This window comes from Panonychus citri, unplaced genomic scaffold (assembly GCF_014898815.1).
Source record: "Panonychus citri isolate SS breed McGregor unplaced genomic scaffold, ASM1489881v1 Contig00135, whole genome shotgun sequence".
Lineage (NCBI taxonomy): Eukaryota > Metazoa > Arthropoda > Arachnida > Trombidiformes > Tetranychidae > Panonychus > Panonychus citri.
In genome coordinates this window covers 1,383,339-1,407,338 of record NW_026515540.1, presented here as the reverse complement: position 1 = coordinate 1,407,338, position 24,000 = coordinate 1,383,339, and the positions used below count along the sequence as shown (strand labels likewise).

General features: G+C 31.9%; 6 protein-coding genes across 6 annotated transcripts; 1 reads left to right on the top strand and 5 right to left on the bottom strand.

The window, feature by feature from the left end:
* Positions 1 to 154: 154 nt before the first annotated feature.
* Positions 155 to 2,521, bottom strand: LOC128391663 (blastula protease 10-like). The gene is made up of 7 exons (XM_053351596.1): positions 2,365 to 2,521; positions 2,147 to 2,276; positions 1,636 to 1,789; positions 1,507 to 1,579; positions 714 to 1,412; positions 493 to 632; positions 155 to 407 (listed from the first exon to the last, which is right to left on the bottom strand). Exons 1-7 carry the CDS (start codon positions 2,488 to 2,490, stop codon positions 281 to 283), a joined length of 1,449 nt encoding a protein of 482 aa, XP_053207571.1. The 5' UTR covers positions 2,491 to 2,521; the 3' UTR covers positions 155 to 280.
* Positions 2,522 to 3,296: 775 nt separating this feature from the next.
* Positions 3,297 to 4,500, top strand: LOC128391805 (uncharacterized). Its single transcript, XM_053351750.1, has 2 exons — positions 3,297 to 3,676; positions 4,229 to 4,500. Exons 1-2 carry the CDS (start codon positions 3,549 to 3,551, stop codon positions 4,401 to 4,403), a joined length of 303 nt encoding a protein of 100 aa, XP_053207725.1. The 5' UTR covers positions 3,297 to 3,548; the 3' UTR covers positions 4,404 to 4,500.
* A 186-nt stretch (positions 4,501 to 4,686) lies between these two features.
* LOC128391803 (uncharacterized) lies at positions 4,687 to 6,221 on the bottom strand. Its single transcript, XM_053351749.1, has 2 exons — positions 5,499 to 6,221; positions 4,687 to 5,423 (listed from the first exon to the last, which is right to left on the bottom strand). Exons 1-2 carry the CDS (start codon positions 6,048 to 6,050, stop codon positions 5,082 to 5,084), a joined length of 894 nt encoding a protein of 297 aa, XP_053207724.1. The 5' UTR covers positions 6,051 to 6,221; the 3' UTR covers positions 4,687 to 5,081.
* Positions 6,222 to 8,749: 2,528 nt separating this feature from the next.
* LOC128391744 (3-hydroxy-3-methylglutaryl-coenzyme A reductase-like) lies at positions 8,750 to 12,889 on the bottom strand. The gene is made up of 3 exons (XM_053351690.1): positions 10,212 to 12,889; positions 9,872 to 10,036; positions 8,750 to 9,688 (listed from the first exon to the last, which is right to left on the bottom strand). Exons 1-3 carry the CDS (start codon positions 12,192 to 12,194, stop codon positions 9,434 to 9,436), a joined length of 2,403 nt encoding a protein of 800 aa, XP_053207665.1. The 5' UTR covers positions 12,195 to 12,889; the 3' UTR covers positions 8,750 to 9,433.
* Positions 12,890 to 14,660: 1,771 nt separating this feature from the next.
* On the bottom strand, positions 14,661 to 17,001 carry LOC128391766 (astacin-like metalloendopeptidase). Its single transcript, XM_053351711.1, has 6 exons — positions 16,762 to 17,001; positions 16,535 to 16,699; positions 16,074 to 16,449; positions 15,808 to 16,015; positions 15,213 to 15,733; positions 14,661 to 15,141 (listed from the first exon to the last, which is right to left on the bottom strand). The coding sequence occupies exons 1-6, from the start codon at positions 16,921 to 16,923 to the stop codon at positions 14,702 to 14,704; spliced, it is 1,872 nt and encodes a 623-aa protein (XP_053207686.1). The 5' UTR covers positions 16,924 to 17,001; the 3' UTR covers positions 14,661 to 14,701.
* A 1,773-nt stretch (positions 17,002 to 18,774) lies between these two features.
* Positions 18,775 to 23,646, bottom strand: LOC128391994 (adhesive plaque matrix protein-like). The gene is made up of 6 exons (XM_053351963.1): positions 23,507 to 23,646; positions 23,020 to 23,286; positions 22,386 to 22,952; positions 19,989 to 20,159; positions 19,543 to 19,767; positions 18,775 to 19,472 (listed from the first exon to the last, which is right to left on the bottom strand). The coding sequence occupies exons 1-6, from the start codon at positions 23,513 to 23,515 to the stop codon at positions 18,906 to 18,908; spliced, it is 1,806 nt and encodes a 601-aa protein (XP_053207938.1). The 5' UTR covers positions 23,516 to 23,646; the 3' UTR covers positions 18,775 to 18,905.
* Between the last annotated feature and the right edge of the window lie 354 nt (positions 23,647 to 24,000).

The following is a 24,000-nucleotide window of genomic DNA, read 5'->3' as shown; positions in this document are numbered from 1 at the left end:
CGAGTTAAACTTTTGTTACAATTAAAGGACAATAACTTGATTGTTGTTGTGTTTAAGTCTTTCAATTAACTGATAGTTAATTTATTATACTAATCAATAGTAACTTGTATTGGTTAATTATAATCACAAATGAATAAGGGTCCACAAATTAAGTTATAATTTGGTGGTTAATTTATTTTGTTTTGGGTTCATTGACAGGGATCACAGTTAGGATTGAAAATTGATCACAATTAAAATGCTATTGAATTAATAAATATTTGTTTAAATGACTGATAACAATTTAAGGTATAAATTTATATCGACCAGAAAATCCTCTTCCAATCATAGAGGAACCAGCGATGACATTAATAATTAAGTAATTACTTTTGGAAATGATAACAGTATTGTTTAATTGTCTTCCACAATACCTGAAGAGGAAAAAAAAGAAACAATCAAATTGAGTGAGAATTAACCCTTTAAACAATTAAAGGAACATAACAACAATTAACTTACATCTCAGGTTCATACGGATCTTTACATCTTATTTCAACTCGTTCATAGACACAACGATTAGTATAATAATCAAGGTAAGTCGTTGGTTCATCAAACCAGAAATCGTTGAAAGTTAATTCAATCCGATAACCTTTAGGTGCCTAATCAATCAATAGATTAACAATCAAAAGTTTTACTTCAAAATAATTAAACCACAGAGAGAGATAATCAAATCTACTTACATTGATTATCCAACTACAACTGTCAAAGGGTTTAATCCGTTTGGGATAATCCATTGTTTGGATTAATCCCTCGGATTTAAGGATTTCCCCGCAGGCATTGGCCCCTGATCGCTTGACCATTTGATCAAATTGATAATCTTTGGTGATATTATATTTTGATATTTCACATCTTGGTCCAGTATAATCAGGTGGACAGAGACATAAACAATTACCACCATCATCATCATCATCAATCTCATTAACTAAATCATCAAGATCATTATTGAAAGTTTCATTAATTAATCCACCAAAATGATGATAATTTGATAAATTTGGTAAAATGATCCCTTGATTATGACATAAAGATTGATGATTTAATGAACAGGTTGATGAACAATTATACATTAGATTAACTTGTTTAATATCATAAAAAGATAATCCAACTCGTGGTTGATCAATTAAATATTGAAGATTAGGTTTCCTTGTGGACATGGTGATTAACTTAAAAGGTGACAAACTGAAATCCGATGATTGATAATGCATAATTGACCGATAATCATAGGGAACGGACTCCCAAAGGTCAGAACGTAGTTCGTATTGATCTTCGAACCCTCGATGAATATTATCACTTTTAAGATCGATGAAGAAATCGCGATCAGGTCGACCATGAGTATGATCCAAATGGAGTACGTGTCCAAGTTCATGTAGAACTTTAATTTTCTATCACAATTAACAGTTAATAGTTACAATTTAAATCGATCATTATGAGAGATTAGATTAATCAGATTAAATTGAATCTCTCTAATTATCTTACCGTTAAACAGCCTTCACCTAAATTGACACTTTGTCCAAGATGGCGACTATTTTTACGGAAAACTGTAAAACAACTTTGCACGATAAACGACATTTGATTAATTGATTAATTAGTCGCTAATCAGCTTACCCTGATTGATCAGCTCTAAATCTGATGTAGAATCGTTGATGTTGATCCTCATCAAATTGCTCATCATCTCCCCAATCAATGAATCTAATGCATGTGTATCTTTCCCATTCAGTAATTGCCTCTCTAATTGCAGATCGACATTTTTGATTACAACCTTAAAGAAATAAATTGTTAGCAACAATTAGCAAATTCTATCAAGATTAAGATGTTTAATCTTAATTTTCAATCCCTTTTTATGTAAACATTTAATTTCTACTCCTGGTAAACTAATGTTAATCAACTAAATTGGTGACAATTTATATATTATATAAGTAATTAGACTGATGGAGATTGAAGTTGTGATTGCAAGGTAATTAAACTTGTTACAATTAATTGTCCACTGAACTAGTTTTTGTTTGTTTAATTGATTAATTAATTTTCTATGAGTGTAAAATTGTTATTGTCTGTTTCTAATTGAGGACATTTTAATTGTCAGCTGATTGTGAAGATTTAATTAGAAACGAAACTTAACTTGAATGAAAAACGTAAGGAACTTGATTGTTAATCCAATAGTTAATTTGTCGTGATCGAGACCAATCAGTTGATTGTTTAGTTTGATTTTTGTTTTCTACTTTTCCAAGTGTCCAAATCGATGAGCCAAACTAGAGACCATTAGATAAACAATTAGGTAAACAATTAATTTTCTGATTAGTTAACTTATAGAAAATAATTTCTAATTGTATGATTAACCTTTTCAAACAATTTACTAAATTGATTTAAAGATGGTAACCACGATTGATTTGACACATAATTAAAGTTAATTGTGTTGTTGTACAATACAAACATTAGTAAATATTTAATTGAAAATTTTAACATGATTAATACAAAAATTAAGACTCAAAGAGTACATTTAACAATCAGACAATTGGTTAATTGTGGCCACAATTAAGTTTCTTGTAGACTTCATCTTCAGCTAATTAACTAATTTAATCATCAGGAAATAACCTCTAATTACAATTACAAATCAATATCAGGGCCCAGGGATAATTAATGTTTACCAAATTAACATCTCAATTAATTGTAAGTAATTAAATTATTATCACAATTGCATTAATCATAACAACCTTATGGTTAACAATTAAGGATCTAAACTAATTTTGACCAATCATTTCAATAATCAAGACTTTAATTACAATTGTAAATTTTTCGGAATCAAATTTAGATTAATCCAATTCATTGGCTTGATCAGATTTAATTGTCAACTAATTGTTGACAGTCAAACTTTTTCAATTAATAACTTTAATACCATCAATTTATTAATAGTTACTAATTGTTGTCCATATTTAATTGAGTTCAATTACTCTTGGGTTATTAGGTTAATTGTAACATATTGATTTAAACAATTTAATTGTTTACGCTTTCAATTAATACAATGTTAAATTGGGAGTATTTATTGAATTAAATCATAATTGTTAATGATTTAACTTTTCCACTGATAATTGGAAACAAATAATATCAACAATTAAGGGAGAGAGAGAGAGAAAATAATTTAATGTTAATCAATGAGAATGTAATTGTTTCAACAATTTAAATGATTACAATTTTTTCCCCTTGATTATTATTTTTAGTTAATTGTTGGCTTTACCAATACGGAGGAAAAGTTAATTTACTTTCACATAATAAACAATTAACTTCCAATTTTTTATTGTTTTCATTGATTTGATTTTCTAATTAACCAAATAATGGCAACCTCATGATCTTCAAATTAGCTGCGACCCGAGAGAGACAATTAAATCATAAACAATTATGATGATGACAATCAAATTTAAAGTATTTAAATTATCAACATTTTCTTGATTAAGTTTAATTTCTGTTCAACCTTTGAAGTAATAACAACAATTTATATCTAATAATTTAAATCAACAACGTTAATCATGTTGGACCATTCAGTTAAATTAATTGGTTTATGTTGTGTTGCAGTTTTAATTGTTGGTGTTTTATCCCAAGAAGTGGTTAATCCTAATCAAGATATTCCTCCGAGAGTTGTCAATCTAAATATACCGTAAGTAATCAACAATTTACTAATTATTTGACTTAAATCAGAATCAAATCTGCTATTCAAATCACCAAGTAGTTAAATTTGATAAATCAGTTTCAATCAAAGACCAATTGATCACATTAAAACTAATTGTTTGAATAGTTTAACTTTTGATGATCCAAATTCAATGTTAATAAATAATTTAGTTAATTGTTAGAAATGATTAGATTGAAATTGACAATTTTTCCAATTTACCTTGATTGTTACATAAGAAAAATCAATCCCAGGAATCCCCTTTTAATTGTCTTATTGATTGTTACTCAGTTGAGCTGATTGATAATTAAATTTTCCGTTCATTCAGCATATTAATTAATTATTGTAAAAGTAAATTTAACTTTTGACATTGAAAAATTGACAATTTACACAATTATAATTTTCTATTCGAATGAAAAAATTGTCTGATTGTTTCATCGAGTCTAATGATTAACAATCAAGGTGATTGATTTGAGACCCAAAATCGAAAGTAGAACAACAATTTGAACAATTTTCTAATCGTAAATTCAATTGCTTAATTAGTCTCTTCGTTAAGATGAGATTGGAGACGAAAAATTTGACCGAATTCACGCACACGGACATGGACCTTACAGTTCTAACGGGAATGGTTCGAGTTCTTCTCGATCGTAAGATCTACAGAAACGGAACAATCGTCGGTCCAGTTCGAGTGTTTCTCTTTGGTGTTGGAATCTCTTAATTGTTGCTTAAAAGAAAATCGCATTTGATATTTTCTCTTGTATCTCTCTGATCGTTTTGTTAATCATCGAAATAAATTATCATTGTTTGACTTAATTCGTTTGGATCATTTAATTGTAAATGTTTCAATGATGAAAATCGTTGATTGGATTAATTGTTTCAATCCTTATTGAAGAAAATTAGATTTTCCTCCGGAAATTTGGAAGATGTTGTAATTGTTTGTTGTCATAGTTAATCGTTGATTGATTAATTAATTATATGAACAAGCATATTGAGCCCATATATTGATTTGTAATTATAATTACAAGTTTATTTTTCCTGATTTTTGGTTCAGTTAACCAGTAATTGAATAGAAATCATAAATATAAAATGTGATTATATATCAATTGATTGTTTCTCGTCTTTCTCATAAAATTTTACATTATTTTACATTTGATTGTTTCTGTTAAATTTGATTAAATCAAATTGAAATCGATAAATCTGATGTACATGCAATCAGTGGAAGAATTGATCGATTAAGTGATTGATTAAATCAATGTTGCTTCTGATTGTGAATTTGATTGATGAATCAGAACATTTGATGATAATGAACATGCATTTAAAATAACAAAATTTGATTGGTTTTCTTTTTTGCTTTCATAATCATAATCATCGGAAATCAGGTCCAATCAATTATTTCTCATTTTTGAATATCATCTGAACATTTTGTTGGTGATTCTTGGAATTTTTCAATAGAACAAAATCTTTCAAAACCCTCGACGATGAAATTTAATTTTGAACAAGTTAAAGATGCTTTTGTCCATGAAACTGGTAAATCAGTTTGGAAATAGGTTGAGATGCAATTGTTTGGATGAATAGTATTCGATAATATATTTTCAATTCGCTTCTTGATTATTTCTTGTTTCTCTTCCTCGCTCAGTTTAAATAGTTCACCTTTGGAAATACCAATAGGTTTACCCATTTTAAGGATTAATCCACTTTTACTTGGTTGTAATATCAGCTGATTAGAATTAACTTTACCCTGTGAATAGAATAGAAAATAGAAAAAGTTAGAATGAGGTGAAACGAAAACATTAGTTGTGAGATGAGAACTAACCTTTCGAACTGCGGTCACTTTAGGTTTTGTTTTCCTTGGTTTTTTCTCTTTCGGAGCAATCAACTTTTTCGCTTGACTTGGTTTGGTTGGTTTAAATAGAAATTCGGTTGGTTGTTTTAATTTACTTCCACCATTTGAAGCTTTTTTCGGGTCAGCATCACATTCTTTGGTACAACCAGGGCCAAAAGGGTTATTATCAAGTTCTTTTTTAGTTTTTCCCTGGTTACCTTTTTTACCACCTTTTCCCTTTTTACCAAAATCTTCCATAGGATCTGGTGCACACATAACAATCAACTCTTTAGTTTCAATACCTTTTGATTTACCACAAGATTTAATATGCTGAGCAGTAACTCCAGTTAATTTATAACAAACAGGACAGTAGCCAAATTTTCTTGTACCACCAACAGTAGCAGCATTCAATTCATTTGTGAAAAGGTTTCCAATCAAATCTAAACTCTGTGAATTGTCAATACACAAATTAACATGATGAGTAGTCTCTTCAACGGTTCCAGTTAAATGTTTACCACAAATCGGACATTGAGTTCCCTCCATTGGTAAAAAATCAAGAAAGAATAGTCCAAATTTTCAATAGAAAACCAAAGGAACACAAATTCATGCAAATGATTAAAAAACCAAAATTCAAATGAAGATTAAAATAAATTGTAAACAATTAAAAAAAAAACAACAATCATTCCAAAAGTAAACACAAAGAACAAAAATTTAAAATTTCTCGTTGTTGCTTAGCAACGAGTCGATTCAATTGATCCAATTGAGAATTTGAATCAACCGCTTTGGAGAAAAGAAAATTAAACTCGACTAGCGGAGAGAAGGTGAAACTTTTACGCGGGAAAGATAATAAGCTGATTGTAGACGAATTGATTTAAGAATGAGATTAATTTAATCTAAACAATTATCATAAATGTTCAATCCACAATATAATCTGATTGTGGAGGAAAATTTTGTTTGTTTAACAATTTTATTATCATTGAGTTGACATTGTCTGAGTAAGTGTAATCGTTTTCACTCTCTCAGCAATTAACAATCGATAAGTTTTTCCAATGTTCATTTATATGAATGATTAACTCGTGTTCAGTTAATGAGTTGGATTAACAAAAACAATTGAGAAATTAATTGAGTATTAACAAGAAAATTGCTTGGGAGAGGTTGGAGATTACAAGTGTCTAAAGGTTTAAATGTAATCAATTAACTGTGATCTAAGTGATATTTGCTCACAATTAAAGTTCATTAGATGATCGTATGTACCGTTATTAAATTAAATTACATTTAAAAATGAGAAAAGTTTAATTTGATTGATTGTTTCTTGTTTTTTTTTCCTGAAAATTAAGTTACTCTCATTGTCAACAGTTTATTTTCAATTTTTACGATTAATTGAGTTGAAATGGTGAAGGAAAATTATTTGGATTAAAGAGTTTGATTGTTTGTTAATTGAAGACAATTGTTACATGTTAATTGTGATCATGATTTAACTAAATGATTGATAATTATTATCAAATCACTTGAATAAAAAAATAGAAAACAAAAAGTTTTTTATCTCCATAAAAGAGGAAAAGTTTTTCTTAATGAAAACGGATGTTGATTGGGAATTAAGTTGTTGATGATGATTTAGGTTGTTGATGATGATGATGATTAAGATGATAGTGATGGTGATTAAGATGAAGATGATAGGATAAGGTTGAAATGATGATCACGATGATTAACTAATGGACAGGTTTTCATCTTGAATGTGAATTTGTTTATGTCACAAGTTTGTTTAAAATCACCTTTCATCTTCCTTCTCTTCCTTATCATCTTCATCTCATCATCTCTTCCTCATCTTTTCCGAGTCCAATATCTGTGAAGAAGATGAAGATGAAAAGGTGGAGAGAGAGAGAGAGAGAGAGAGAGAGAGAGGGAGAAAACATGTTCCGAGAGAGCGAACCGAGAAGATGGAGATGCGAATGAAAAGTTCTGATGGAAAAAATTTTCACCTCCATTGATAAGTTTTTCTTTCTTTTTTTTTCTCAAGTAGAAAATCAAAGTGTACAATTAATGGTTAATTATTTGCAAATAACAATAACATTTCCATTGATTAAGAATAAAGTTAATTGTGGTACGAAAAGAATGATAAATTTCCAATATAATCTTCAAATTTTCAGGTCAAAATGATATTAATTTTTAGAAGAGCGAATTTCTTGTTTTCATTTATTCTGATAACTTGTATCATTCTTGTTTCTCAGTCTCTTTCTTATCATCATCACCATCACCACCATCATCATCATCATCATCATGTCCTCATTAACTATCCTCCCCTGGAGGCGATACTATTTCAAGCAATTTCTTGATTATTATCAACTGGTCACTACTTTAAATAGTTAAACTGAAAAACAAGATTCAACCATAAGTGAGTTTACCCTTAAGCTTAATCTCAACCTAACCCGGAATAAATTTTTCAATTTAAACCATTATCGTTATTTGATTAGTGGATCACTGTTATGTATGTTAATTATTGATGGTGGTAATAATAACAATTTAATCCTAACCTATCATTTAATAAATACAGTTACAAATAACCAATTTAAGATAAAAATTCAAGTTAATCAGAAAAAAAGATTAAAAAAAGTTTAATTTTTCAATCAAAGGATTGATATCAAATATTGTGTAATCTTAATTTGCCCATTACTTTTAATCAACTTTAATTGTTGAGGCCAATGATGAATATTAATTATCATCATCATCATTATTATTATTCTATTATATTATTATATGATTATCATCATTTTGCTTTCTCTTTCATCTTAATCATTGAATACAATCAAGAAAAGAGTTGATTCAAATTCATTGAACTTCCCTTGACTTGCCCACAATTTGGATACTTTAATTACTGTTTAAAGACAATTTACTTTCTGTTATTTAATCATCATCATTCCTAATAACAAGATTAACAACAAATCTGATGATAATTAAGATTTAGATCGACCTTAATTCAGTTATTCAACTATCACTTTTTAATCAAATGGTGAAAGGTAAAAAGTTTCAATAGTTAATCAAACAACTAAAATTAACGAGTAAAAATATATATAAATGTAATTTTCATTGAAACAATTAACAAATCATCAATCCGTTTATTGATTAATTTTGTATTTAATTGATTAATTTAAAAAAGATGATAATCAATAATGTTAATTATTTATAGTTAACTTAATTGCTCTTCCTGGTCAAAAGTTAATATAAGTTAATTTAGTATTTGAACATTTATTTATTATTTTTTTTGATTACCGGTTTTGTCACTTTGATTAAGTTTCTTAATCAGACAAACAATTTATTGAACAGTTATTAAATTTAATCGAATTAATATTTAACAAAATCAACAATCTAATTTAAGTATCACTTTCTCTTGATTGTTGGTATTTAAATTGTTATAAGTTTTGCAACACTTTATCAAAGTTTTTGATTAATCTAAAAATAGATTTGAAATAAAATTTTTTTTCTGAAAATCAAATTGATTGTGATGATGATATTTGGTTGTAATCAGGATAAAGATGATGAGATTATTGTAATTGTTGAGTGGTGGTGATGGTGATGATTATGATTAATAAACTTTGATGATAGGTTGATTGTTGTAAAGTACAATCAATGGGTCATAATCGTGTTGATACCTTATTAACATATAATCAATGATCATGGTTCATGATCTAAATCCGGTTACAAGTTTAATTTACCTGTGATGATTTCCTCTTTTCAATAGAATTTTCAATAGAAATTTAGCTACAACAATCAAAAAACAAAATCTGACTGGTAAATTTAAAGCAAATCAAACATATTTGATTGAACATCAAGGAGGAAGAAGAAGAAGAAGAGAAAAGAAGAAAAAGAGCAAAGGGAGGGAGAGAGAAGATTAAAAAATAAAATGAAAAGGTTGTCACTAAGGTTAGTTATTATTGGGGCTGGCATTGGGTCAAAAATTGGGAAGTTGATCTTAACACAGGATGGGAAGAGAAAGGAGATAACGTTGAGGCATCAATTGAAATAGTTGAACGATTGTGTTTCATGTGGGATTTTACTAGATGACCCGCTGCCAATGCGGATAATAACGAAAGCTCTGCTGCTAGTACAGTGCCACAAACGATTCGAGCAAACTCTTGAGCATTACGACCTGGTTCTTCTAGACATGATCCACGTACACCGAGAAGCTATAATAAGAGATGGAGGGAGAGAGAAAGATGATAATCAAGATTAACATTTAACATTGAAAATCAACTCAACTCATTCATTCTCAGTACATTTCATTATCTTATTTATTTATTTTTTCTTTTCATGAATAGTTTTCTCTTCTTGTACTTTGTACTTGAATTGTAAATGTTATGTGAACTTACGTCAAGGCACGATGCTTGAGGTGGGAGTATTGTTCCTCCACCAATGGTACCCAATTCCAATGAAGGCATTGTACAAGAGATGTAAAGATTTTCTTCACCTCTATTGTTGGAAATTGACTCAATTATAGTGATACAATTGGAGCTTCCAATACTTTGGGCAGGATCCTAATCAATTGATCAAAACACGAGCAGAGAGAGAAGAGAGAGAGAGAAAATTAGATAATTAATCTTGATTTTTTTTCCTCTTCTTTTTTAAACCTCACTTGTACTTAAAGTCTGATTGGATTATCATACATCTGATAAGTGAGGAATGTTAGAGATTGAAAAATGAGGAAATTACCTGTCCCGTTGCAATGTACATCGCGGCGACAATGTTTGCTGCATGAGCATTGTAACCACCAATGGTTCCCGAAACAGCTGATCCAATCAAATTTTTACTTATATTGACTTTAACAAGAGATGTAATATTTGTTTTGAGGACATCACGAACAATTTTACCTGGAACTATGGCCTCACATACAACTGATTTACCTCTACCCTCAATCCAGTTAACCGCAGAGGGTTTTTTATCGGAACAAAAGTTACCACTGAGAACACTCATTTCCATATCAGGAAAGTGTTCCTTTAATTTCATGATAGCAAGCTCAGCACCCTTGGAGATCATATTCATTCCCATGGCATCACCAGTAGTGGCAGCGAAACGGAAATACACATAGGGTCCAGCGATACGGGTTAAAACTCGATCAAGACGAGCAAATCGTGAGGTTGAATCAAAGGATTCTTTTATTCTGGCAAAATTTTCTGGTTTCTGCATCCATTGCATGGCTGCTGCTGCTCTCATGGCATTAGGAAATTTAACACAGGGAGCACGAGTCATTCCATCACCTACAATGGCACTTCTCACTCCTCCAGATAACATTAAGGCTCGACAACCTCTATTTGTACTTGCAATGAGACAACCCTCGGTGGTGGCCATGGGTATGTGATACTTTTTAGCATCCAATAAAAGTGGTCCGGCAACACCTAAAGGTATTGGCATGTAACCAATTACATTCTCACAGCAAGCACCTAAAACATACTTGTAATCATAATTGGTAAATGGTAGATTTTCAAGAATGGAAGTACACTTAGAATCTCTGGCAACAATATTTCGACGGATTTTAACACCACGTTCTGGATCATCGAGAAGACCCTCTAATTTGTATTGTGGTATAATCTTGGAATCAACGAGCAAAATTATTTCAGTATCAGTCATCGTTTTAAGACCATCTTCTGTCTTTAAGAGAGACTGTAACTCACTCAATGGTCGAGGTTTTATTTTCTCCTCATTTCGGGTTGTTGATCTTGTTTGCCGGCGATTACCACCACCACCACCACCACCACCGCCATCGATTACTCCTGGATCACTATCTGATAATGAGATTAAATCATCACATGAATCGGATAGAGAATCATCACCAAGGAAAAATGAAGGGCTATTTTCATCGGCACTTAATCTGTTGGGTCGTCGCTTTTTATTTTCAACTATCACACTTTCCGTATCAGAATCCTGTTGGACAACAATATTATTCGGAGTGAGTGCTCGCTGACGTTCAACATACTCACAAGGTTCCGAGGATTCAGTTAAAAATGTATGAGACTCACTATCTATTTGAGTCTCAGCTGATGTAATTTTCACTTCTATCTCTTGTAAAGGCGCTTTATTACATTTATGACGTGAATGATCATTTTTTTTAGATAACTTTTGTGATGAAGGTGATTTTGTAGTTGTAAGTGGTGTTGTTGTTGTTGTTGTTGTTGTTGTTGTAGTTGGTTGTTGTGAATTTAAAATATTATGATGCTCTACAGTGTGAGAGTTATTAAGGTGATTATTAAGATGATTATTAAGATGATTGTTGTGAAGTAGATGATTATCCTGCCACTGTTGTGTTTGTTGATGTTGGTGACATTGTTGTTGAAGTTCATATTGTAATTCTTGTTGAAGATCATTATGATGTTGTTGTTCTTCAACCTGTTCATCTTCTTTCACCTCCTCCTCCTCCTCCTCCACCTCTTCATCATCATCATCATCATCGTCGTCGGGAAAAGATGGCACAATAGAAGGAGAAGAAGAAGATTGTTTCACCGAGCATTTGTCTTTTGAATTTAAACTCGATGAACCAGAAGTAGTTTTAGAAGAAGAACAAGAAGAAGCAATATGAACATTATCCTTAGAATTTAAAATATATTTACCAATAACAAAACAGAGACATATAATCAGAATTGCCCAGGGTTGATTGGCACAAAGTTTCTCATAGAGATAGAACAGTAAAGCATCAGACATTATGGAGAGAGAAAAAAAATGTTTAATACTAAGGGGAGAGAAAGGATTATACCAATAAAAGAATAGAATATAACAATAGAATAAAACTCTGAGAGGTTAAAGTTGAAACACAAGAGGTTCATATACACATTAAAGAAGAAGAAGAGAAAAGAGAGAAAAAAAAGGAGAGAGAAAGAGAGAGAAAGGGAGAAAGAAAAAAAACAAAAACAAATAAACACAATCCTCTTTCTCTTCTCTCCTATGAGACCAAAAAAATACAATGACAATTGAGAGTTGAACGTTTGTTGTCGGACAGATTTAATTTAACTGATTTAAACGTTAATAATGTTAAAAAAATGTACGTAACCGTGTCCGGTGAAGATGTTTAAGATGATGATGAAGACGAAGGAGAAAGAGGATAGAGAGAGAGAAAAAAAGAAAGATGGAGAGAAAGAGAAGATGAAAAGATAGAGAGAGAGAGAGAGAGAAGAAAAAAAAAATACTGATGAAAGAAGGACACAGAATGAATTGGGTTACGAGTGTGAGAATTAGAATAAAAAAGTAGGCGGAACTTTAGAATAGAATAAAAAAGAAGCGCCAAAATCGAATGGATTAACTGTAAAGAGAAAATTGGAAGAGAAAAAGTTGGAATTTTTTTTTTCTTCTCTTTTTCTTTTTCTTCTTGTTGTTTTCTATTAATAATTAATCGTCAATTAATGAACTGATTTAAATGGAGCTTTGTCAACTCGATTTATATATGAAATTTATTATTATTAACAATCAATAAGCTCCTCCCGGAAGAAGAAGATAGAAAATGTTGTTGAGATGAAAATGGAAAAATAAAATAAGATTAAAGAAGAAGACAAACAAGATGATTATGATTAGTTTTAAGTATAATTAAGTCTCGATCATGATGATGGAATTGTGAGACGAACATGATGATGATGATGGCGAAAGATAAAAGTGAGAAAGTTAATCATCTTCTTTAATTGATGACGTTGATAATGTTTGCGAAAAAACAATTTATTCCGATTAACTTTTATCACTCATTTAACTTTCTTCAAGTTTTTCATTTTTTTTTTGCTTTTACTCGACAATTTAACTGATTAATCAGTCACTTTTTGCTTCTAATTAACATCATTTAATTAGTTTAATTGGTTAGAATTTACTTTTATTATCATCAACTCATTTATCTATGGAATTGTTTTAAATTATTCCAATCGGATCGTTATAATTATGAGCTAATTAATTGATCAACGTTACTTGTTATTGTTGATTATAACTTTTTTTTACCTTTTAATTAGTTTTCCTGGTTCTTATTTTAGTTAAATTAGTTTCCTTACAAATGATTAACTATTGATTTGATTGTTTGTTTTTCTAGATTTTTAATTGTTTGTCAGAATTTGGGTTGGAGTTGGGTAAATGGTTTTCCATTTGCTTTTGTAGTTATAATTAACTGATTGTCTAATTTTTGGTTAGAGGTTTGTTTCTCATTCTTGACTTGTAATCGGAATCGATTTTGATTCAATTATAATTACTAATTGTAAATTGTTAAGGAAAACAAATCATCCAATTGGTAATATGAACATTTTTTTTTCTGTCGTTTAGTTTTTTCTAATTTGCTTTTAAATGAATTTCTGATTGTTTCATTAGGAAAATAAATCAATTCTTCTCGTAACCTTGGTTATCAATTGTGAACAGTTGATGATCAGCAGTTAATTATTTTTCCTTTGATTTATTGATTATTGATTAACCTTTGAATATTTTCTCTCTCTCTCTCTCACTTTCTCTCTTGTTCCAATGATTGAAATATAACTTTTTATGTCTTCTTATAATCTTCTATTATTTTCTAATCATAAATTACACAAAGAATAAGATAGACAATCAATCAAATGATTACAATCTAATTAAATATCAGCAGAAAATTTTAAATCGTAATTTCGTTGACTTTAGCGCCATCTATTGGCAACGAAACGAACACATCGAACTCGTCACTTGATTATTTCAAATTCAATTTGGTTTTTTTTTTAAATTGATTTTTAATTTTCCCTCGGTTAATCAAAATTGATTAACAGATGATGATCAGATACCAACTTATGCTTAGAAATGACCATAATCAGCTTTTCACAATTTCCCCTTCAACCTCTGTTCCCTTGGTACAAATGCCCGAAATCAAAACGTAACAACAATTACAGTTCGAGCAACAATTTCTCCCTGAACATCAGTATCACCAAAATGATCGAAATCATCCTGTCAACAGAAACTCAGTTGACTTGAATGATAATTGATTTTATCTTCATCACTTTCATCGATTCAATAATCGAGTGTGAATATTTGTAGATCGTTTTCTATTCGCACTGATTGTCGATTGTATCTAATTATTTTCATCACTCTTATTGTTGTTATTAATTGAATCTTCAATGTTTTCGATAAATTTGTAAACATTTTTTATTATACTTGGTAAATGTTGATTATTTTTCTTTAATTATTATTAATATTCTTCTTTTTGGTTGACAATATTTAATTTCTCAATTCTTTGGTGATTTGGTTGTCGATTGGTTATTCGGATCATCTTGACCTATCAGACCAATGAATCGATCTGGTCGGAGAAACGAGGATATGATTGACGAACCTCTATTACCACCTAGTCCACCAAGGGGACCATTACCTCCTCCTGGTCTGATGGCGTCAATTATTGAGCTACCCGGAAGTCGACCACTGAAAATTGATGATATTCCATGTCCAAAATTTCCAATATTGGTACCACCGAATGGCCTGAATGTCGATGTTACCTCTCTATCATATGGTGATGAACCAGGTCGGTGATTATTGTTACCGAAATTGTTTTCATAATCAGGCCTTGATGATCCGTAAGGTCTATAAGTTGATGTGTAACTTGGCCTTACATGGCTGTACTCAGTCTCCGTCTCTCTATACGGCCGATAAGTTGTTGAATAACCTCCGAAACCTTAAGGTCAAATCATAAGTATATTAGATTAATCTGATTTTTTCGTAGTCTACTATTCAATGAAACTATACCTGATGGACGACGAGTCGTTGTGTATCTTGATCCACTTCCCCCACCGCCCAATTCATATTCTGATTCTGGATCAATTGTTGATGGTCGACCGATTCCACCAAATCCACCGATATCAGGTCGAGATGAGGGTCTCTGATGACCTTGATTGTGGCCATAATCAGGTCGATGATTACCACTACCACCGATACCAGGTTGATGTCCATGATTATCTGGTCTGTATGTTGGTCGATGAGTAGATTGGAATCCGCCGAAAATGCCGTCTACGATTGAAGGTCGATATGTTGATGTAGAAATGAAACCATTTGGATAACCCGAACTTCCAAATCCTGGTCTAGAATCTGGTTTATGTAAAGAACTCGAATCAGGCCGATAATCAGGTCGTGATCCATGTTCAGGTCTCTCCCTATTGGGCCTCTGAGATGAATCAGGACGATGACCACCAAAAGATCCAGACTCAGGTCTATTTCGATCAGATGAATTTGGCCTTTCATTATTATTTTGGAAACCTTGTCGTCCACACCTAGAAAATTATGACAACCAAAAGCACCAATGATGATGAAGCAATCGTCAAATCAATCCGATTGTCCGACTAACCTGTAAAGTTTATTGATCTTTGCCAAATCGATCTGACTAAAACCAACCCGTTGACCAATCTCAGTACCTCCTTCGAGCGGCTCGATTGTTGGTCCATTTCCATTGGTAAAAGCTGTCGAACCATAATGAAGGACACTTCCGTAATCATATGGTTCGTTAAGAGTGGTTATCTCCTCGACGGAATATTTTCTGAAATTTTGTTCTAATCCTAAGTTCGAGAAAAAAAAAATTAATAACAAAATCAAAAGAAGAGAAGAAAAATTTACCTCTTCTAATATTCTGATAATTAACTCGAATGTATCGATCTCTATCAGTTCGTGATTGTTCATGGACAAAACCAAGTGCGTGCATTAGCTCATGTTCAACAATACCAACGGTAACACAACCTTGACCCAAAGTGACCTGTTGCATACCACCGGTCATACCAACTCTGGAAGAACAGCCAGAGCCACGAACAAGATGAATGTAATTTGGTTCTGATCCAGTATAAGGTTCAAATCGAATACAAGTTCTAGAATGATAATCATCGATTGCTCGAGCGATTACCGATCTTTCTTCACCATTAAAATCACGGGAAATGACATAAGGAACTTTACCGTTGGGCCAATGGGAATTCGGATTGTTGATCGCGTTTTTCTCAGGCTATTCAAATCGAAATTGTTACAGAAATTGAAATTTTACGTCATTTACGTTTAAATCAATCGGTTTAATCACTAATCATTCTCACCGAAATTCCGGATAAAAGGTCATCAACAATATCGCCTTCGAACAATTTACCAGAATAAAGGACTTTATCGTTAACGGCGAAAAGACGTTCATCTAGACTTTTCGCTCGATCGAAATCATCTTTACCCAATGGATGCTTCATATCTTCATCCAGGCCACGTTTAACCTTCGATAATTTAGATTTGATTGTTGATTAGAATCGCAAATTAAGGGTAACAATTAACTTACATTACGATTGTCTGAAGGTCTATTAGATTGGTCGCCATTTTGATTATTCCGACGGTTGTTGTTTTTGGGATTGTAACGATCACCACTGATTAGGCTACAATTAATCACTAATAATAGCAAAGTATTAAGACAAAATAATTGGAACAATTTATTTGGGAACATTTTGATTACAAGTAATACAATCAAAATTAACTGATTGATTAAATAGTTTTCTCTATCTCATCAACAATTAATAATTTCAATCTTCAATCAAATCTTGATGTGGGAATTGAAAACAATTAAAAGCGGAAAAGTGTGATCAAAATTGATAATTTAATCACAATCAATGTTTACGATTTATCAATCTTCCGGTGGAAGGATATTTAACTTCCTTCATTAAAAAAAAAGTTGATTCTAATAATTATCACAATCACAATTAACAAATTCTAGCAACAATTAACCACCAATCTTCAAATTAATAGACAGTAAAATCTGAAACAATCAACGTTTTGACCATTGAAACCTAAAGACTTTTAATCAAGTTTGTTAATTATTTATGTAAATTTACAATTAATCAAGATTTTCAAATTGAGATAAATTAACAATATCAACAATTAATTAATTAGTACAATATGAAAACAAAAGAAAGTCAAAAAACTGTGCAAACAATTAAATCTAATCAGTTAATCTAAACAATTGAAATTTTAATTACTGACCAACGGAAAATTATTAATCAACAATCAACCAATTCAGTTAAATAATCAATTCAAGTTAATTTCTGATTAATTTCGTTCAACTGATTAACCTTTTCCTTGAAAGTGAGAGAAAAAAAATTAATCGAAATCAATTTTAATTAATCAAATAGGAAGTAAAAAACTGTCAATAGTTGATTAGTTAATTCAGCAGGGAATTCCTAATTAGTTTAACCATTAATTGTCAATCAATTATCCAGTTAATTATCAATGCTTTCAATTGATGATTAAGGATTAAATTAAAGTTTCCATGTTTCAAATTAAATGTAAAAAAATCAAATCAGTTGAATAATTAAAAATTTGTGATCTATATGATTTGTTAATCATGATTACCAATCACGTGCTGAGACAATCAGTTAATCATTACAATTTAATTTATCCACACACACAATTAAATCAATTTGATTTATATTAACGGTGACGTTGATTTAATCTTGACCAATTAATTAATTTCTCGGTCAACGTCATTTAAATCTGTAGTTTAACGATGGAGATAATTTAATCTATTTGCTTAATTGGTTCGTTAATTGTTAATCATTAAATTAAAATAATCGTAATTTTCAATCATTTAGGAAACAAAATTAACTTTCTTCCTCATTCTCAATTAACTTTACCTGTTTAGTTAATTGTCTTTGTAAATCAGACTACAAACTAAACTTGAACCAATTAGTAGTCTAACAATCAATTTAAATACAACAATAATATCCTGCTCATTAATCATTGACAATCTAATTTAATTGTTATCGTATAACTGATGATCATATTTCAGATAATGTATTGATTGATTTTTATCAATAATTCATGATTGTCATTTTAGATCTGATTAACTGATCATATTGTTAAAATAATTAGTAAACAATTAGATTTGATTTCAAAAGATTATCTTTAATTTGTCTTTCTCATTTGAATTGAATTCAATCTGATATGTTTACAATTAATGTTTTACAAAGATGAATTGTTTATGAATTGAATGGGTGATTGAAGTTGAGTATGGACAAGTTAATTAAATGATTTGTTTTTGGCTTTTGCTTGAAACAATTAGCAATTAAAAGCAATTTGTAGTAACTCTTTGGTAGTCACCATTGAAATTAACAATATTAACAATGGGAAACAATTAACTGTGGGCTTAAAACTTTGCAAACATAACAAAAGATGATCGTGTTGATTGCAAGAGGATTAAACTCCCTAGCTATTAATTATAATAATATTAATCTAGTGATGAAGTATAATTAGTGATCTATTTGAATGATGAAGGGCAAGGAAATGATGAATTAGCTGAGGGTTGGAAAAAATAAAATTAAAAGGAGAGAGAGAAGAGATTAAAGGTTAATCCATTTGAAATCAGATTGTAAAAAAGTGAATTAGAATAGGGGAAGTAGAGTGAATCAGAATTAATTAGATTCAACTTTTGATTTAGTATCGGGGTGATTCGTATTTTGAGCCCATGTTGAAGTATTGCTTGGAGTATCCACCGTTGTAGCTTGGTCCATAGACTCCGTAGCCGGATTTTGGAGCGTAAGCTGGTCGGTGAGCTGGCTCGTAGTGAGCTGGAGCATGGTGAACTGGGTATGAGGGCTCGTATGAGGGTTCTGGGTATTTAGCTGGAGCCTTGTATGAGACTGGAGCTTTGTATGAAACTGGGGCTTTGTATGGAGCTGGGGCGTAAGATTTTGGCTCGTATGAGACATCAGGTTTGTATGAAGCCTCTGGCTTGTATGGAGCTGGAGCTGGGGCAGCTGATGAGTAAAGGTTGACTGAAGCAGGTGATTCGTTGGCGGTTCCTGGTTCGTTGGTGCTGATTGAAGCTCGGAAACCATAATCGTCAGCGACATAGTCTACCTTTCGGTAAAGACCGTAAGCGTCGGTGTAACCGTATGAACCTTTTTTGTTTCCGTAGTCATCACCTTCTTCTTGTTGGTGAGTTTGGCTTCCATATCCATCATTGATTTCGTAACCGAAGTTGTATGGATTGGGTTTGGTCTGTTTAGGAAAGATTGGGACAATTAAGATGAGTGGCAGAAGTTATCAATCGTTGAACAGTTCAACTTACGTATTGTGGTTCAGCGTATGAGTGTTTTGGTGCTGAGTATGGGGCTGGAGCGTATGATGGAGCGTATGATGGGGCATGGTATGAGGGTTTGTGAGCGATGTAATCCTCCTTTGGTGGTGGTGAGTATTTGGGGCCATTAGCGGGATGTCTTGGAGCTGGTCCAGAGTATCCATAGTAGGCTGGGGAGGAAGTAGCGTAAGCTACCATGCAGACGAGAAGGAGAGCCTAACAGGGTGAAAAAGAATCACAGATTAGAAAACAATTGATCATTGTAATAATTTATTTCTAGAGAGCTAATTGTTGATTATCAGAGAAAAGAAAAAGTTTCGAAAAGTTTTTCTTTCAAAAAAACGTATCCGTTGATTTCTGATCACAAACTTGAGATGAACACAAACTTTACTTTTAACTAATCAAAGTTAAATGAAACATTGGAAATATACAATTACCTTAAACATTTTGTTGATTGTTCGTTGATTTGTTTGTTTAATTGTTTTGAAATGATCAAGAGAACTTGAGATGATGTTGTGATCAATCGTTATTTTCGAATCGCTTTTATATGGAATCGAAAACTTTTTTTCCCGTTCTAATCGAAATATTTTCTCCTCCTTCTTCATCATCTTTCATCATCTAGGACCTTTTGTCATACCTTTAAGGTATTCAGATGATGGTGATGATGATGATAAAATGAAGACAGATGAAGAGAGAAAGTAACTGTTTATGTCGACAGAGAATGTGGGTCAATCTTGAAAAGTGAAAGTGAACTGACCATTGCCAAGGAGGAGTTTTATCATCATTATCATCGTCATCTTGTTCAATCATCTTAATCATCTGCATCTTCATGCTCTCTGGAAGGTGAAGTCCAATTGAATGTCGAATTCACTTGTTAATGTCTCTTTGGTCGGTCTCACGTTTTTCAAGGTGTGTGATCGTATCGCTCAATTTTTTGTTTGTTATTAATAGTTAATCATATTGTCCGTCAAAATAGTGCTAATGAAAGGTTTTTCAGCAATTAAATTTTGAAAAAATCGGATTTTCATCACATTTTCTCCTTGATTACTTCTTAACGAAAGTCAAAGGTTATGTTGATTTTGAAAACACCAAAAGCCGCTATGAGGTCATCATCAAAAACTGAAAATGGTGAAATTTACCATGAAAACTTGTCTCAAAAATATACTAAGTTGAAAATCCTTACTTTACATGTTAATTTCTCATAGAGATCAACATAGCAAACAATCAGAAATTTCAAATCTTTTCTTCAATGACCTTTAATCAGAACTTCTTGCAATTTTTCATGTGTTTATTAATGGATTGAAAGCTTATCTTTCATCTATCGTAAATTAATTATAAACAATTAGAAAGAAGAGCAAAAATAGTGCAAACTTTCTGTCAGATTCTAGTGAACACATCTCTTTACTTTGGTGAGGTTCGATTGTACTTGCACGGGTCGAACTTGGGTATGAGAGTGAGTTTTCCTTCCATTGATCAGCAGAGATTTGCTACTTGAGTATCGTATTTCCAGGCACTTGTCACCAGCGCTTAGTAGTGAGAAAAACTCGGCTTCAAGTTCCTGTTGACAATATTAGATATGGACACGGCTCAGAAATGGTTTTCAACCTAAACGTTTACGATTAACAAAGAAGCTCTTTTTCTCGTCATCGACTGATAACTGAATATAAAACTATACATTTTGAGATAACGATTATTATCTAATCAATTTTCTCGAGTAAAAGTTAATTGTGAAACCGATTAGAACCCTAATGTAAAGGGTGTTTCAGAAGTAGAGAGACAAAATTCAAATCGTTATTTCTCAGAATCTGTAACAGCTAGAGAATTGTAAATTTCATATTCAAAAGGCACGAGTTTAAATTATACATTGAGCTTTCAATAACTCAAATTGGTTAATTGCATAAGATTTTTCGTCATTTTGTCTTGATGTCGGGCGAAAATTTTTCTTAAGCACCATGATCGATGATCGAAAGGCAAAAAGGCTTATCAGTGAATTCCTCCCTTTTTATGAAGATAAGTATGGAGAAATATGGGATTGGTCTTAGTGATTGGTTAGAATTCGAGATTAAGTCTTGTCCAGGAGAATAGTTTGATTTCAGTTGGTCAGCTGAGCGATAATCTCGTTCTGTATAATGTGGTGATCAATTGATGGATGGTGAGTGGCGTTTGTAGGTAGTAAGGTGATGAAAGTTTGAGATACGATTTGATGTTGTTTATCAATAATTCATGATTGTCATTTTAGATCTGATTAACTGATCATATTGTTAAAATAATTAGTAAACAATTAGATTTGATTTCAATAGATTATCTTTAATTTGTCTTTTCTCATTTGAATTGAATTCAATCTGATATGTTTACAATTAATGTTTTACAAAGATGAATTGTTATGAATTGAATAGGTGATTGAAGTTTCGTGAGTATGGACAAGTTAATTAAATGATTTGTTTTTGGCTTTTGCTTGAAACAATTAGCAATTAAAAGCAATTTGTAGTAACTCTTTGGTAGTCACCATTGAAATTAACAATATTAACAATGGGAAACAATTAACTGTGGGCTTAAAACTTTGCAAACATAACAAAAGATGATCATGTTGATTGCAAGAGGATTAAACTCCCTAGCTATTAATTATAATAATATTAATCTAGTGATGAAGTATAATTAGTGATCTATTTGAATGATGAAGGGCAAGGAAATGATGAATTAGCTGAGGGTTGGAAAAAATAAAATTAAAAGAGAGAGAGAGAAGAGATTAAAGGTTAATCCATTTGAAATCAGATTGTAAAAAAGTGAATTGGGATTAGGGAAACAAAAGACTAATTAAAAATTTTGATTTAGTATCGGGGTGATTCGTACTTCTTGGCGGCACCTAAGTTGAAGTATTGCTTTGAGTATCCACCGTTGTAGCTTGGTCCGTAGATTCCGTAGCCGGATTTTGGAGCGTAAGCTGGTCGGTGAGCTGGCTCGTAGTGAGCTGGAGCATGGTGAACTGGGTATGAGGGCTCGTATGAGGGTTCTGGGTATTTAGCTGGAGCCTTGTATGAGACTGGAGCTTTGTATGAAACTGGGGCTTTGTATGGAGCTGGGGCGTAAGATTTTGGCTCGTATGAGACATCAGGTTTGTATGAAGCCTCTGGCTTGTATGGAGCTGGAGCTGGGGCAGCTGATGAGTAAAGGTTGACTGAAGCTGGGGAAACATTGGCGGTTCCAGGTTCGTTGGTGCTGATGGCAGCTCGGAAACCATAATCGTCAGCGACATAGTCTACCTTTCGGTAAAGACCGTAAGCATCGGTGTAACCGTATGAACCTTTCTTGTTTCCGTAGTCATCACCTTCTTCTTGTTGGTGAGTTTGGGTTCCATATCCATCATCAATTTCGTAACCGAAGTTGTATGGATTGGGTTTGGTCTGTTTAGAAAGAGTAAAAGAGAGAAGTGAAACTAATTGACACAGTTATTGTGACAGTTCAACTTACGTATTGTGGTTCAGCGTATGAGTGTCTGGGAGCTGAGTATGGGGCTGGAGCGTATGATGGAGCGTATGATGGAGCATAAGCTGGAGCATAGGTTGGTCGTGGAGCGTATGATGGGGCTTGGTATGAGGGTTTGTGGGCGATGTAATCCTCCTTTGGTGGTGGTGAGTATTTGGGACCATTAGCGGGATGTCTTGGAGCTGGTCCAGAGTATCCATAGTAGGCTGGGGAGGAAGTAGCGTAAGCTACCATGCAGACGAGAAGGAGAGCCTAACAGGGTAAAAAGAATCACAGATTAGAAAACAATTGATCATTGTAATAATTTATTTCTAGAAAGCTAATTGTTGATTATCAGAGAAAAGAAAAAGTTTCGAAAAGTTTTTCTTTCAAAAAAACGTATCCGTTGATTTCTGATCACAAACTTGAGATGAACACAAACTTTACTTTTAACTAATCAAAGTTAAATGAAACATTGGAAATATACAATTACCTTAAACATTTTGTTGATTGTTCGTTGATTTGTTTGTTTAATTGTTTTGAAATGATCAAGAGAACTTGAGATGATGTTGTGATCAATCGTTATTTTCGAATCGCTTTTATATGGAATCGAAAACTTTTTTTCCCGTTCTAATCGAAATATTTTCTCCTCCTTCTTCATCATCTTTCATCATCTAGGACCTTTTGTCATACCTTTAAGGTATTCAGATGATGAAATGAAGACAGATGAAGAGGAAAAGTAACTGTTAATGTCGACAGAGAATGTGGGTCAATCATGAAAAGCGAAAGTGAACTGACCATCATTGCTTAAGGAGGAGTTTTATCATCATCATCCTGTTCAATCATCTTAATCATCTGCATCTTCATTATCAACATCAAAATTAGTAGACAAAAGTTTAGGTAAATGTTTTTTTCCGAAAAGTTTTTTTAATGTTTCTATTGGTCCTTTTTCATCTGAATCAATTTTAATTGTCATTAATTCAACTC